This window comes from Pogoniulus pusillus, chromosome 15 (assembly GCF_015220805.1).
Source record: "Pogoniulus pusillus isolate bPogPus1 chromosome 15, bPogPus1.pri, whole genome shotgun sequence".
NCBI classification, from domain to species: domain Eukaryota; kingdom Metazoa; phylum Chordata; class Aves; order Piciformes; family Lybiidae; genus Pogoniulus; species Pogoniulus pusillus.
In genome coordinates, this window is record NC_087278.1 from 8,991,153 (window position 1) to 9,006,012 (window position 14,860).

Consider the following 14,860-nt stretch of genomic DNA (forward strand, 5'->3'; position numbering starts at 1 on the left):
GTGTAAACTATTGCCCCAAGTAGCACTTCGAGGTGGGAAACGCTCTTCAGATTCTGTGCATTCATTGACCCCTCTGAGAAGTATTTGATGAACTAGAGGGATAATGGAAGGAAAGTTGTTTACAGAGGCGTTAGCTGTTGCAGAGCTATGCAGCAGCACCAGAAGGATCGCTCCATGCATGTGCATTCTGTTCTGGAATAAAAATACACTTTGCAAAGGAATTTGTCTTTAAAGGGCTGTCTGCCTAAGTGCTCTTCTGGAATAGCTCTTGTGGAATAATGCTGTTTTCAAAAGCAGTGCCAGCCAGTTCCTCTGTACAAAGCCTTGGGCACCCAGGGTTAGATTTTAGGTGCTTAGATAAACCACTTGATGTCTCGAACGAGGACCCTGCGAACACTGCTGCGGTGTGCTGCTGATGGTTAGGGGCTGTGGACTTTGTCAGTTGGGTTCCTGACTTAGCTAGCACTGGATAGGACTGGGACACTGACAGCACTCACGCAGACTCGCAACTTCCCACAGGCAGAGGGTGCCAAGTTTTCAGAAGAACCTTAAAACAAGCTGAGATGCTGTCCCCATCCCTTCTGCCATTTAAATCCCTTTACCCAGGAGGACAGCAACTGTGAGGGGCAGCCAGGAGCTGAGGTCTCCTTGATGTGCCGTCCTGTACTACTTGCGCTGCTGGAGGTGAGCTAAAACAAGTGACTGCTTTCCAAATACTGTCTGCAAGAAGACTGCAGAAGCCTTGTGGAAGTATCTGTATCGTAAGAAGTGCCTTTTCCATCCTTCTAAAATAGCAGGTTCAGTCATGTGTATGACTCAGCGTCATTTTCTTGTCCTGTGACTTCAGGCAAGTGAGTTCCCTTCCAGCTTTCTGACGGGTTTTGGCCATCCCATCCAAAAATGCCCTGTGAGGAAGCTATGTATGTAGCACCACCCAAAAAAAGCGAGGCTGTTGAACTGATGTTCCTCCAAACCAACCCCACGCAGTGCTTCTAATCGAGCGTGCCTCTGTCAGGTGTAAAACAAAGGCTAATGTAACACTCCTCAGAAATGGCAAATGCAGCAGTTGGCACGTTTTAGAAGGTTAAAGTGACTGAGAGCATTAACGCGAGTGCATTTCAGTGCGGGGGTTAGGAGAGAGGCAGGCAGTCACCGCTCCGGGAGGGAGTCTCTCCCGGCGGGACTGCGCCCGCGGCTAACGGCCGCCGCGTTTTGGCGGGAGGGTCCCGCAGCGCCCTTCGGCGGGAAAAGCGCTGGGCCGGCTCCCTCAGGAGGAGGCAGGCGGGCAGCGGCGGCGAGCCGTAAGCACTCACAGCTCCGTGCTCCTGGAGGTGCCCGGGGATGAGCTGTGCTTCAGTCACTGCAATTTTGACGAGGAATTTTGGTGTTGGATGAGGGAGGGCAATTTCACAGCGCCTCACCCTTTGGAAATAGAAATTTGTGTCCGCTGAAAAGGCAGCTGGCAAGGAAAAAAAAAAACCCAAATAAATCCATCTGTTGATAAACGATTAATAATTCATTTTCCGCTGAGTCAAGAGATGTGAAATTCCACCACAGTGCTCCTTGGAGCAGGCCAGATCACCTCCCACCCCTGTGGCGGCAGTCAAGTTGGCTGCCATGCTCCTGTCAGCTCAAAACCCACTCCTCAAACTCAATATTGTGCTCTGGGTTTAGGTCGCTGTCACACCAACAGTCTGCACCTGTGGGAAGGAGTGCAGCACGTAGGGCTGGCTCACATATCCCAAGGAATTACCTACCAGGGCAGTAATAGGAGGCTCAGACGCCTGAGGTGGCACAAAACTGTTTGTGTCGCCTCACAAGATTCATGGATTTGCTGTGGTGGCTCAGACGTTCACCTTTTTATCCGGTTCACTGCAGGCATTGGTGGCTGAAATCCTCCGGGTCTTCAGTGAGCCAAGGCACCAGCAGCAGGAGGCCGCTCTGCTGAGCAGGAGGACTGTGTTCATCTCTAAAGCGTGTGGTGTATGGTGTGGTGTAATTTCTCTGTTTTCCTTCCTAGCCTCCAGGAAGGCACAACCCTGTCTCTGCCTCCCTCTTCTGCTGTGAGATGCCAGTTGCCTAAGGACGGGGAGCAGGAGAGCAGTCCCATAACCTGTTCAGCTGCGCTTGGAGTGCAGGATTATGTGCATTTCAAGAGGACATTTTTAGGGGAGAAGGGGATTATAACACCTGTACTACCTTTTGCATGACTTAACGCAATGCAATACTTTTGCATTTCCTTTCCTTGGTATTTGGAGATAAGGGGGTTACTAATATCCCTTCAAGTACTTTTAAATTAATGTTTTACTGTAATTATTTTTCTGATTGATACAACACATGGTGTGAAGGCATGATTTCTTGTTCCAAGGTTCTGAAACAGAAATTAACTATATCCTGACACTACCAGAAAAAGCTGATTTTATAAGGATATTTTATTTATTAAATCTAACAAACGTGGCTTCATTATATTTTTGTTTCAACCCCCAAATACAATAATTCTAAAATTAGAATAGTTCCTTTCTCACTTCTCCCATCCTCTCTATACACAAGACTTGTAAACAGATTAGGCAGACACTAAATATCTGGTTAGATCTCCTTTTGGTTTGGTAATGAATTGTTGGAAGGTGTATCCAAGTTTAAATCTATATGTGATGGCATACAGCAAAGGTTCTGTAGTTCAAGAATTTAGTAGAAGTCCTCTTATAGTCATTTACATATTTATTGCTACCTCAATACTATTTTTGTTTGTATTTCCCAGTAGTGACCAATACATTATTGCCTGCCCTTTCACGATGAAGGCCATGGAGGATCAAGTAGTCCAAGAAGAACTAGGGTACCAGGATGATGAGGTAAATTTATGGTTCACTGAAAAATATATGTGTGGCAAATGTTATCTGAAGGTATTTTGATAATGTTATGAGATTCACAGAAAGACAGGAGGTCCCCAAAGGCCATCAGGAAGTTTAGTGCATTTAGAATTTTGTTTGAGTCTAATGCCAAGAAAATCCCATTCTTAGTCCCTGTACAGCTTTGTTCTTCAAGTACTCATTAACCTTTCAAAAGCTATACATGATTTTAAAGAGGATTGCCATTATTTCTTTATATTTTACACTTCTGTATTAAATGCAAGGGGAGGGGATGATCAGTTAATTTTATGATGTTCACCAGCCTGAAAAGATTGAGAAACTGTTTTGGAAAAGAACAAGATGACATCATAACACAAGTTTTATTAGCACAGCAGAGGATTCTTTGCCTGTGAAGATACAGTTTATGGAAAAGGTGATAGGAAATGTATAGGCCTTCGTGGTACGCTGTGGCTTTACTTATTTGGGTAGTCCAACAAGTATTAGTGTTTTGTTAAGGAAAATGATTTAAACATTTACAAATGTTTACATTTCCCCCCCTGCTATCCTTCTAGGAATCCTTTTTCCAGGATATTGACCTGCTACAGAAACATGGAATTGTAAGTATTAGCAGTGACTACACTGCACAGAGTAGTCCATTTAAAGCTATTGCAAGGTTGTTTCCAAAAGCATATACACACTGATATAAATAACTGAAATTCCACCTTGAAATAAAATCTAAATCAGTCATGTGAAGGCAAGTTTTGCCTTTGGTGGTAAGACAGGTTTTCAGAAAATCTCATTCCCATCAAACTTCTAACTAAAGTGGTAAGATATTCAAAGTATTTAGCACCCAGCACTCTTGAAAAAACAACTACTTGCTAATTTATTTGAAAACTGTGATAGATTACTTCCTGCTCCTGCCAATCTTTATAATTACTCCTGCATTCTGGTGTCTGTGAAATTACACCATGACAATTGTTGCTGTACTATTTTCAGTGTGCCTGTGCAGGGAGTAGAGTGGGAGTGAGGAAAATATTAGTAGCTAGAGATGTGTTTGGTTTTCTTCATCAAATATGAACTCCTATAATTGTTATCACTATTGTCATCTTCATTATTATCATATAAACATCACTTATTTATTTGAATTACTATTACTATATCCTTATCCAGGAGACTGGCTCATGCACTGGAACCTTATTACACTCAGTGCTATAGAAGCAGAATAAAAAGTTGGGTTTGCCCAAAGAAATGTAAGATTTAACTCTACTATGGATGACTACAGACAGATGCAGACAGGGAGGACACAGACACCATAAGACAGCATTAACCAGCACTGTAGTCATGTAATTGTCAACTGGTTTTACTGGCAATTAACTGACAGTTTTTAAGAGAGTTCTGAAGAAGGATCACGAGGTTGGAGGCTCTAACTATGGGAACAAAGGAAAAAGACACAAATTTCTGTGTTAAAAATTTAACAAGTTGACCAAAGAGAATGAGCTGGAAGGCAGCTGTACTAGCCTGTCAAAATTAAATATGCAAAGAATGATAAAGTATGAGAAGATCCTGAAAATAAAAGATGACTTAGGCTGTTCTTCTAGATTAATAAGGGTTTTCGAGTCATTTCTCCCCCCTTCCTTCCAAATGGTTATTCCCACACCCCAGAGAGAGTTTTTGTTCTCAGCTGTGCCAGTTAAAAATCTTTGTATGAGCATATGATGACCCACATCTGTTAAATTAATTTGCTTAGAGTTGCATAAGTTTACTTTTTTTCCTAGCAGTAAATAGAGAACTATTTACTAGATCTGACAGTGTGGCAAAAAAAGAAAAGTCAGATCAGCAAAACCAAGGCTCTGGTTTGACTTTTCTTTTTCCCCAAAAATCTTCTTTATGAATTAAGGTGATGTGACCCTGCAGCCTCTGATGAGTATTTCTGCTCCTAGAACCCTTCTTCTGGCATGTCTACTTTTGTAGCCACCCTGTGAACTGGATTTGTGAATCAATTAATACAAACAAAATTACAACAAAAAAATATAGTTTAAGGAGTTTTATTTGTAAATGCTCAGTTAGCTCCCTTTTCCACCCCAGAGGCACATAACTGGGAGAGGGCTGCAACATGAGGTAGAGGTTTACTCCTTGTCCTATCACTACACTTCCTGTGAAAAGCCCCTCCACATTTTTCCTGTAGGCCCATTTTAACCACTGGAAGGCCACTATATGATGTCCCTGGACCCTTCTCTAAGCTGAACAACCACAGCTTTCTCAGCCTGTCCTTGTAGGAGAGGTGTCCCAGCTCTCTGATCATCATCATCTTTTTATATTCATTTGGATGGAAGAGTCATTTTTATTCATGATTGATTTTACTTCACCCATCCCTATTAATGTAATAATCAAAAAACATCACAGGATGAGAAATAAGCTTCCAAATGAAGATGACTAATTTCTTGCATAACCTCCCTCCCTTCTTATGTCCCATGCACCCACACATTCTAGATAAATAGATGGTACATCCAGTTCTTTTTTTTTTTTTTTTCTTTTCAAAGAAAAAAACATGTCTGGAAATGGTAAATAGGAGCATTATCCCACACCTTTCACACACTATGGTTTCTTGAGAGTAAACTGTGGCTTACCTTTAAGTTTCCAGTGATGTGGAAATCACAAAATGAGGTGAGAGGAGACAAAATGTGTCAGTAGGGTGCTAACTGAAGTCATACTGTATCCAGTTTTTTATGAACTCTAGTAGTTCCCTCCAGCCCAAAGTGTCAGTCAGGTCTGGAGGATACGTGTGTTTTAGGATGGACACACTGTGAATGTGCAGAACCAGCACAGCAGTTAAGACTCAGCTTCTGACAATCCTTGCAAGTTAGCTCCCAGTTATCCACAATCAGATTATCTGGTTTACAGATTATCCATGCGAAGGGACAGATTTACAAAGGGTTTACAAAATTGGTCTCCAAACCATCTACAATAATCAGTGCAGTTGCTTTATTACCATCTTGAATCTAGAAAGACTGACATGGAACAGGGCCAAATAAATAGAACTGGACCCAAGACACCTTTCTCTCAAAATCACTAGGATCTGCTCTCTGCATCATGATGTTACTCAGAATTTTCTGGTGTTGCTGTCACAAACTACACAATGAAGAGTTCACTGTAAATCTATTTCTTGGTGAAAATACACATGCATATGAATGTGTAATAAAATATAATTCAAAGGTTTACTTTGCCTTCTAGTTGTTAATTGTCTTGAGTAGTCATAGAAGGGAACTTTCTTCACAGAACGTGGCAGATATTAAAAAACTGAAGTCAGTTGGGATCTGCACTATCAAAGGAATCCAGATGACCACAAGACGGGCACTATGCAATGTAAAAGGGCTTTCAGAGGCCAAAGTGGACAAGATTAAAGAAGCTGCAAACAAGCTCATTGTAAGACCACCACATTCCTGATAGTTTAAACTAATGCTGGGCTCTGCAAAATGTTGTTCATTGTTTATCTTAACAGACTTTTTCACTACATCAAGGTAATTTTTAAAGTTACTCTTATTACTTTACATGGATAATACTTTATAGTCTACAACAACAAGACAAATGCTGTGGTGCTTTTCATACAGAAGCTGTGTAAATGAGGTTAGAGAAGGAAAAAAGATGCTTAGGTGGGATATTGCACTTTAGTTTCAACTTAAAATACATCTCTTGTATTCTCTTTGGTCTTCCTTAGGAACCAGGCTTCCTGACTGCCTCTGAGTACAGTGAAAAACGCAGGATGGTATTTCATATTACTACTGGCAGCCAGGAATTTGAGTAAGCTTATCTCTATTTAAATCCTTTCTTAGGCCAAATTGTTCCAATAATCATATTTATTGTATTTAATGAGACACAAAAATATAACAGAACAAGTATTCAGCTAGGACACATAGGTTACTTTGCACTGGGAGCTAGTCCTGGCTCAAATTGCCTGCATGAGTAACCAATAAAACCAACTCTTTTTTGAGGTGAAACTGGACTTTGTACAGTCATTGTAAATAAGCACAATCTGCATCCAGAAATCCTCAACATATCATTTTTTAATCTAGTCAAAGCAACCTCTCAGGTCAAAATTGCATGTCTTCAAGACCTCCCTCGACATATTCTTACAGAATATTATATTTTCAAATGTTATTATCTCTCTTCTTTCTTTCCAGAAGTGATTTCAATAGATCTTTCTCTTGCATGGAGAAAGGGAGGTTAATTATTTGTGAATCAGTGATCATTTAGTGCCCCTGAACTTAATGCATGAAGTGAGGAGTTGTAAGGCAGAAAAAACCCAATGTTTCTAAAAGTAGCAAAAATGTCTCATTTTACTTTCTGCATATGATTTTGTTGGATTAACTATATCATATTCTCCCTTCTCCAGCAAACTTCTGGGAGGTGGGATTGAAAGCATGGCAATCACTGAGGCCTTTGGAGGTGAGAAAAGAAAAAGAGTATTACTGGACAAAAAAATGCAAGTTAGTTTAGAATTTTAATCAAGCTGAATTACTTCTATCAAACTTACCACCTAGTAGTCATAAACATGAGTACCTATATGAGTGTAAGAAGAATCAATTTCTCTTTTCATTTTCCCAGTTTTCTTTTTCATTTGTTTGAAGACTAAGTTTGAACTCAGTAATCATTAGGCATTCTGATTCAGAACAAAATAGTGTTGTTAATACTATTATGAATGTGCCATATAGAAAAGATTTTGCTGATGCAATCTGTTTTCTTGTCCAGTAACAAAACTGCCACAAAAGAGATTTTATTTATGCACACTTTGGATATGCTGGTTTCATATAAGGTTTAAAATTACAATTAAGTTACTATTATAGTAAATCTGATCAGTTAGTGGTTAACATTTTAACATGAAACTCAGTAATCTTCCCTTTAGGAAAGATAAACTGGAGACTATCATGATTTGATATAATGAGATTCATAAACTTATAAGCTTCTCCTTCATGATTTTACTGAAAATTAAACTGGGCCAGGTCTGTGGAATCAACCATTTCTTTCACCCTCTCCTTTACTTAACACTTTTCCACAGTTTTCCACAGGTTTTAACTTCTACACAGAAAAGAAGACACAACCTTAGCAGTCAAGATTGATCAGATTAAAGCATTTAAATTTTTGCTTTTCATGTAACATACTTTTATTGCACAGAATATGATTTACAAATTGGGGTTAAATGACTTGAAAAGGTAGAGACAGAGGTGAATTTGGTAAGAGTGTTTCTAACTGCAGTAACTCCTGAATTTGACAAACTTAGAAAAATAAATCCTGACTTCTTTTTTTTCTTTCTTTTTTTTTTTTTTCCTTTATTTTCTTTCTTTCTTTTTTTTTTTTTTTTTTCCAATTTGATTTAATTTAATTTTATTTTACTTAAGAGTTCCGGACAGGCAAAACCCAACTATCTCACACCCTTTGTGGTAGGTGCAATATCTTAAAAAAAAAAAAAAAAAAAAGAGAGCTGTTTCTTCTCAGTGAATCCATTCTTTACAAATACATCAGAATTAAACACATAGAGATAAGTCAGATTCTGTTATCCCTACAAATACAGTGAACAGACCTTGGTGATTCTTACCTCCATTAGCTGTATTTGAGTAGAGAACTCATATAAATGAATACATTTTAATACTGCTCACATCAATGTAAGTTTTGCAATATGGAGTGGGAAGATAGCAGACTTGTCTTAGAGAAACCAGTAAAGACACCATCTGGCAAAGCAGAGCACAAATATGAGTTACAGGTGGCAAGTGGCATTGCTCAGAAAAGGGTAAAGGCAGGATTATTAACTTTAATTTCATGGTTTCAAGAGGTTTATGAATATGACATTCTGAAATGGCCCTGAAAGGATACTACTGGCTGATTATCCAGTAACTGCATAAACAAACATTTTGGCAGTCACCATGTTCATCCAGTGCCAAATACAGCAGGGCTCTGATTTCCCAACAGTATCTCTCAATATGTAAATAGCAGCATGCAATAACTACCATAAATATTAATGCTGCTAAAATACAGTTACCAGACATTGGGTAGGCAAACATCCCCTTAAATTAAGCCTACATTATAAACGAAATTATGGTACCTTCTGGAAAAATAAGGCCTCTTTCATTTAGTACAGTCTAATGGTCAGCATTGTACCTTTTTGTACAAACTGAACTGATTATTTTAGCTTATTCACTCCAAAGAGACTAAACCCACAATCAATATCTAGTCATGTATCAGGAAAAATTCAGATTCAAAGAATTTTTGAACATACGAGTTACAACAGGAAAAAAACAACAACCTGCTAAGTCAATATCATTAATTTAGGCAGGGGGTTAAAAGGATACTTTGTATAAGAAACTGTTAGTAATGTCTTTACCTGTTTTCAACATGAAATGTACAGACTGAGTGATGGTACTGAGTAAAACAGAGTTTTGACACCATTCTTTAAATCTCACCTGATCTCCAATTGAGAAAAGTGGCTTGAGTTTCTTCTCAAGCCAGCAGTAAGTCCTGAGTTACTCCTGATTTCCACACTGACTAATACTGGTCGTTCTTTGTGCTATGGATAACCAGTCATATTTTATGTTAGAAGGAGGAAGAAAACATTTTCCCACTTTGATATTTTGATCTATGATTCACTGTAGTGACAGCTCAGCTTCCAGGACAGAATGGCTACACAGGTGGAAAGATCATCTTCATTGATACTGAAAACACTTTGTATCTTTTGGACTGTTGAAAGCTACAGGAACGATGAACTGGGAAGTCAGTTCATTTTGTTTTAAGTAGGAGACTCCAGACAGCTTCATGCATGTAAGACATTATGACCTACCCACAGTCTGGAAAGCACGGTGTGCAGTGCCCCACAAGGTAGTGACTTTTTACTCCATCATTTGATATAATGCAGCCTGGAGAAACAAATCTTATATGCCTTCCTCACAATGATACCAGTGATAGCAGATTTTCTATCTACTTCAAGAGAAATTCATCTAAGTACTGAGCACTATTTTTAACACTCTGTATCTGTGGTAGACTTGTGAATAAATAGGGTTTATTCACAGCTAAATTCCTAGAGCAGAGATATCCATATGTTAACCTCCCCACCCCCCAACACCCACCTCAAACCATAAAACACAAACCAATTATCATTGTGAGCCCTAAACTATCTTTAGGGTATGTGGGAGAGTGTGAAGAGAAGTTTGTATCTTCTAGAATCAAAATAAATATGTGTCTTTGTTTTCCCACAGTTCTGTTATGGAGTTTTATTACTTTCAGATCATGTTTTGTACAAAAGAATCCTTAACTGTACCTAATGCCAGCCGACCAGACCGTCTTCGTGACATTGCTGATCGCTTCAATGTGGACCATGATGCAGTACTTGACAACGTGCTCTATGCACGTGCATACACTAGTAAGGCCATCATTGCAACTGGCATGATACCTGTATTTTTTCTTTATGCCTTCTGTTTTAATAATTCTCAGTTAATTAACTGATATGGCCAACTGGGGATCACATGTTCCTAACAAAATAATTCTTAAGGTTGCTTCCATTTTCTGGTGTTGTACACTAAGCAGGTTTGTTCACTGTGTTTTCCAGCTCACCTGCACTACATAATGTTTTGCAGTTTGCCACAACATGAAGTAAACTCTGCCATGTATATGTTGTGTCAACATAGCATCTTAGTAAAATAAGCACCAATTATTGTAACTATGCTCACCTGAATGCAAGCTAATTCTATACATGCTGTTGAGACATTCTCTATCATCTTGAGAATGTGACTTCATGGGGACAGCTCAAATACCCTCTGTCACAAGACAATGCATTAAAACATCAAGAGAGTTTAAAAGAGGACTTTGAGAGTACAATATGAATATGAATAATATTATTAATACAATTTCTGTGCACTGTTTAATTCAACACTAAAAATAAATGTCTATATTGCTTTCCAGTTCTTAACAACAACAACAAAATTTCTTCATTAATATTTTTGTTGTGAAGCTTTCCACAAAGTAGTTTTGTCAGATGGTGTGGTAAAACCCTAATGCAGCAGCTAGGCAAATAGAAATTGGAACCTGTTAAAGTGCAGGCACTGCTGGGCACTGTAGAGGTGGCTTGCTGCTGGGTTTAAAACTGCTGGAAATTAAAATATAAACAGTGCAGATGTTTAAAGTGTAATTTTAAAATCCAGGCTTTTGTTGCTTAACAGCTCCTTCAGGTCCTAATTTTATTTGGCAATTGTAATTCCCACCAGGTGAACATCAGATGGAATTGCTTGACTATGTAGCAGCCAAATTCCACGAGGAAGCTGGTATCTTCAAACTACTGGTACAAAGCATTTTGGTTTTGTTGCTGTGTATGCTTATTTCTGTCAGAATACATTTTCCTATTTTCTTTCACTATACTTATCTAGCATAATTACAATGCAGATCATCGACTCTGTAATGGCACTATTCCGTGTGGATTTCAGTGGTCGTGGAGAGCTGGCTGAACGGCAACAGAAGCTGGCTCAGATGCTGTCTAGGCTCCAAAAAATATCAGAAGGTAAGGGAAACAATGCAAAATTTGGAAATCATGGACTGGAGTTACTGAGACAGCTGCTCTTAGTAGCACAACCACATCAAAGTCCAGTTCTGGGCCCCTCAATTCAAGAGAGATGTTGAGGTGCTGGAATGTCTCCAGAGAAGGGCAACAAAGCTGGTGAGGGGCCTGGAACACAAACCCTACGAGGAGAGGCTGAGGGAGCTGGGGTTGTTTAGCATGCAGAAGAGGAGGCTCAGGGGTGACTTCATTGCTGTCTACAACTACCTGAAGGGACATTGTAGCCAGGTGAGGGGGTGGCCTTTTCTCCCAGGCAACCAGCAATAGAACAAGGGGACACAGTCTCAAGTTGTGCTGGGGGAGGTCTAGGCTGGATGTTAGGAGGAAGTTCTTCACAGAGAGAGTGATTTCCCATTGGAATGGGCTGCCCAGGGAGGTGGTGGAGGCACCGTCCCTTGAGGTCTTTAAGAAAAGACTGGATGAGGCACTCAGTGCCATGGTCTAGTTGACTGGATAGGGCTGGGTGATAGGTTGGACTGGATGATCTTGGAGGTCTCTTCCAACCTGGTTGATTCTATGATTCTATGATTCTATGTGGTTTCACCAGGGCAGAGTAGAGGGGAAGGAGAACTTTGACCTGCTGGTCACTCTTCTAACATCCTGTTAGTCTTCTTAGCCACAACAACACATCACTGTCCCATGGGTAACTTTTTGTCCACTAGGACTCCAGGGCCCTTCTTGTTGGAGATAAAGAACAGAAAAAAGGATGAAGGCACAGAGAGATAAAAAAGCAGTGCTTATTCCCATGTTTCCAGTGCTTTGCAATGCTTTGAGGGAGGATGATAGAATGAATAGGCTTCCTCCTCTTTGGAATGTCTCAGAATGTTGTTGAGGAATAAGCGAACATTATTTAGTTTTGTTTTTTTCCCTTCATGCAAAAAACTAAAAAAAAAAAGGGGCAAACAGACAAAGGGAGTGAGAAAAGGCTAAAGTGGGAATTGAGGAAGACTTGTTCAATGGAATTCTAAAAGTGGCAATTTTTGGTGTAAGTATCACAGTCAAAGTCATACAGAAGCAAATTGATGCTGTCTCCTGAATCACTCCCACCATCAGACATAATGTATATTTGCTTCTCTTTCATTTGAAATTCGACTTGCTTCAGTAGCAGTCTTGCTTCTACCATGGATGGGAGGATATTTTGGAATTCTAATTGGATATAATCCAGTCCCACTTTACATTTTCTTCTATTGCAGAATATAATGTGGCTGTGTTTGTGACCAACCAGATGACTGCTGATCCAGGAGCAACCATGACGTAAGATACTTTGTCTCTATCTTTTCTATTACATATTTGACAGAGATGAGAACTGAGATTGTAAAAAGCAAGAGGCACTAAAATGAAGGGTCCCTCTGGTATGATGAGTCCCTCTGCTATGATGAGTCAGTCATGGATGACACCTGTAGGTTTCAGTGTTTGTAATGAGGTTTTAATGTTCGTCTGCTGCCCAGCATGATGGCTTCTCTCACTGTGGCTTGAATAAAGAGAACCAAGCCATTAAAAATACTAAAAAAGCACCCCACTTTCTTTTGGAACAGCTTATATATGAAAAACAAGGTGCATATTTCTAGAGCCTCTTGGTTTTAATGAGAGGAAAAATATGCCAGCATTGAACATCAGAATATCTTGAGGCAAGTGTGTTAACGTCCTCTTTAGGTATATTTTTTGGTATATTTATCCATTTGTTATTCATTATTGGGTTCAATATGCTTTGTTTGACAGTTTGTCACCTGTAGTATCTGGACAGTGAATCACCAATTTTCTTGCTCATGTAGCTTTCAGGCAGACCCAAAAAAGCCCATTGGGGGCCACATCCTTGCTCATGCTTCAACTACCAGGATTAGCTTGAGGAAAGGGAGAGGGGAGCTGCGTATCGCAAAGATATATGACAGGTAAATAACCCTTCCATCACTGGAAGGAAGCTTCATGATGAGCGACCATGAGGTGAAACATAACAGCTTGAACAGCCATTTGATGGGTTAGAACTAAACATGTAAGTTGAGAGGAAACCGGAAAGGACAAAAAATAGACTTAAAGTTGTCTTGCATATTGTGTGCATTTAATTGCATAATCTTTCATCATAAACCCAGTGAGATGCTCATCTCTTAAAGAAGGCTATCAAATAATTTGCTAAGCCTGGTGATCCCTTGGCATGAAAATTCCAGACCTGTTAGATTGCAAAGTTTTACTGACACAATTACTATTATCTGGTAAACTGTGGCAGAACAGTGGGAAGACCAGTGCTTCTGCTCAGGAACCAAGAAACTGAAATGAGAGTTTGCACACACACAATCTTTCCTTCTCCTGCAACTCCTCCATTTCCCTCACTTCTGTTTGTCATCTTCCAAGAGGTGGATTTCACATCTGATCTTGATACTATTGATCATATTCTACAGTTTGCACATAAATATGTTGAAGTATGCCAGGTTGCTTACACTTAGAATATTTCGGGGACATGGAGAAAACCACAAGTTGTTTTGCTTTGTGTTTTTTGTTTTGTTTTGTCTTTTTTCCCAGCCCTGAGATGCCAGAAAATGAAGCCACATTTGCAATAACTGCTGGAGGAATCGGAGATGCCAAAGAATAAGCAGAAAACCAATGTAAGTGTACAACTGAAAACTACGTGGGCAGTTAGGGTGAAGATTTGTGCAAGGTTACTGACTGCCCAGCCACATTTCTGTCTTTTGGGAACCATCTGAGATATTTTGAGAGAATAATGAGATGAACTCTGTGTATATCTTAATAGAATTTAGTTAATTTAGGTTCTTCTTTTGTCAGCTGAAGACAAACTTCACAGAATCCTTTTCCTCAATTTTGTGAAAATCAAAGTTGTCCTTTCACATGAGATTAATGTACTCTTTCTCAGCTTCTTTCAAAGACTGTTACATGGTAGAATTTAATAGTGCAAAATGTAACAGAACTGGAATAAACTCATTTATAAAACTAATGTAAAAAGCCAGTGGCAGGAGAAACAACCCAAGAATTTGATGGAATCAATACAATACAGTACAATAGAGGAACATGTTACTTTAAACATATATCTTTAGGCATTTTTATCTTGACTAAGTTTTTTCCTTTTCCTTTAGAATTTTCTTTTATTTTTGAGAGGATGATTTAAAACTGTTTTTTAATTAAAGTTGAGAATAAAGATTATGAGTTAGAACAGCACTTTGCTAATGTGTGCATGCTTTGAATCAAACCCTGCTCTCAGTAATCTCACTGATCTTTCACAAGAGAGAATTAAGCCAAGTGCAAACATTTTCAAACCTTTTATCTAGTTGTCTAAAGAAACAAACTTTATATAACTGCCTTGTCAGGCTCCTAATATAAGTGGGAATATAAAAGGGTATTATTAATAAATAGAAAATATCATAAAAAAGCAGAAGATGACAAAAACAGTGGCTAGGAAGGCAAAGACGCTAGC

The 14,860-nt window shown here is 39.2% G+C and overlaps 1 protein-coding gene across 1 annotated transcript; it reads left to right on the plus strand.

Moving 5' to 3' along the window:
* The first annotated feature begins 1,884 nt into the window (after nt 1-1,884).
* Nucleotides 1,885-14,036, plus strand: DMC1 (DNA meiotic recombinase 1). The gene is made up of 14 exons (XM_064155256.1): nt 1,885-1,983; nt 2,759-2,849; nt 3,419-3,463; nt 6,123-6,269; nt 6,562-6,644; nt 7,237-7,289; nt 8,240-8,281; nt 9,488-9,560; nt 10,160-10,251; nt 11,093-11,166; nt 11,268-11,382; nt 12,633-12,693; nt 13,212-13,328; nt 13,954-14,036. Exons 2-14 carry the CDS (start codon nt 2,793-2,795, stop codon nt 14,021-14,023), a joined length of 1,029 nt encoding a protein of 342 aa, XP_064011326.1. The 5' UTR covers nt 1,885-1,983; nt 2,759-2,792; the 3' UTR covers nt 14,024-14,036.
* Nucleotides 14,037-14,860: the final 824 nt, after the last annotated feature.

Excerpts from the sequence above, each read along its gene's own strand:
- DMC1 (XM_064155256.1), top strand. The coding sequence starts at position 2,793 with ATGAAGGCCATGGAGGATCAAGTAGTCCAAGAAGAACTAGGGTACCAG. Across the intron at positions 3,464-6,122 it reads TGCTACAGAAACATGGAATT|AACGTGGCAGATATTAAAAA; the intron begins GTAAGTATTAGC and ends CTTTCTTCACAG. Across the intron at positions 11,167-11,267 it reads CTGGTATCTTCAAACTACTG|ATCATCGACTCTGTAATGGC; the intron begins GTACAAAGCATT and ends ATTACAATGCAG.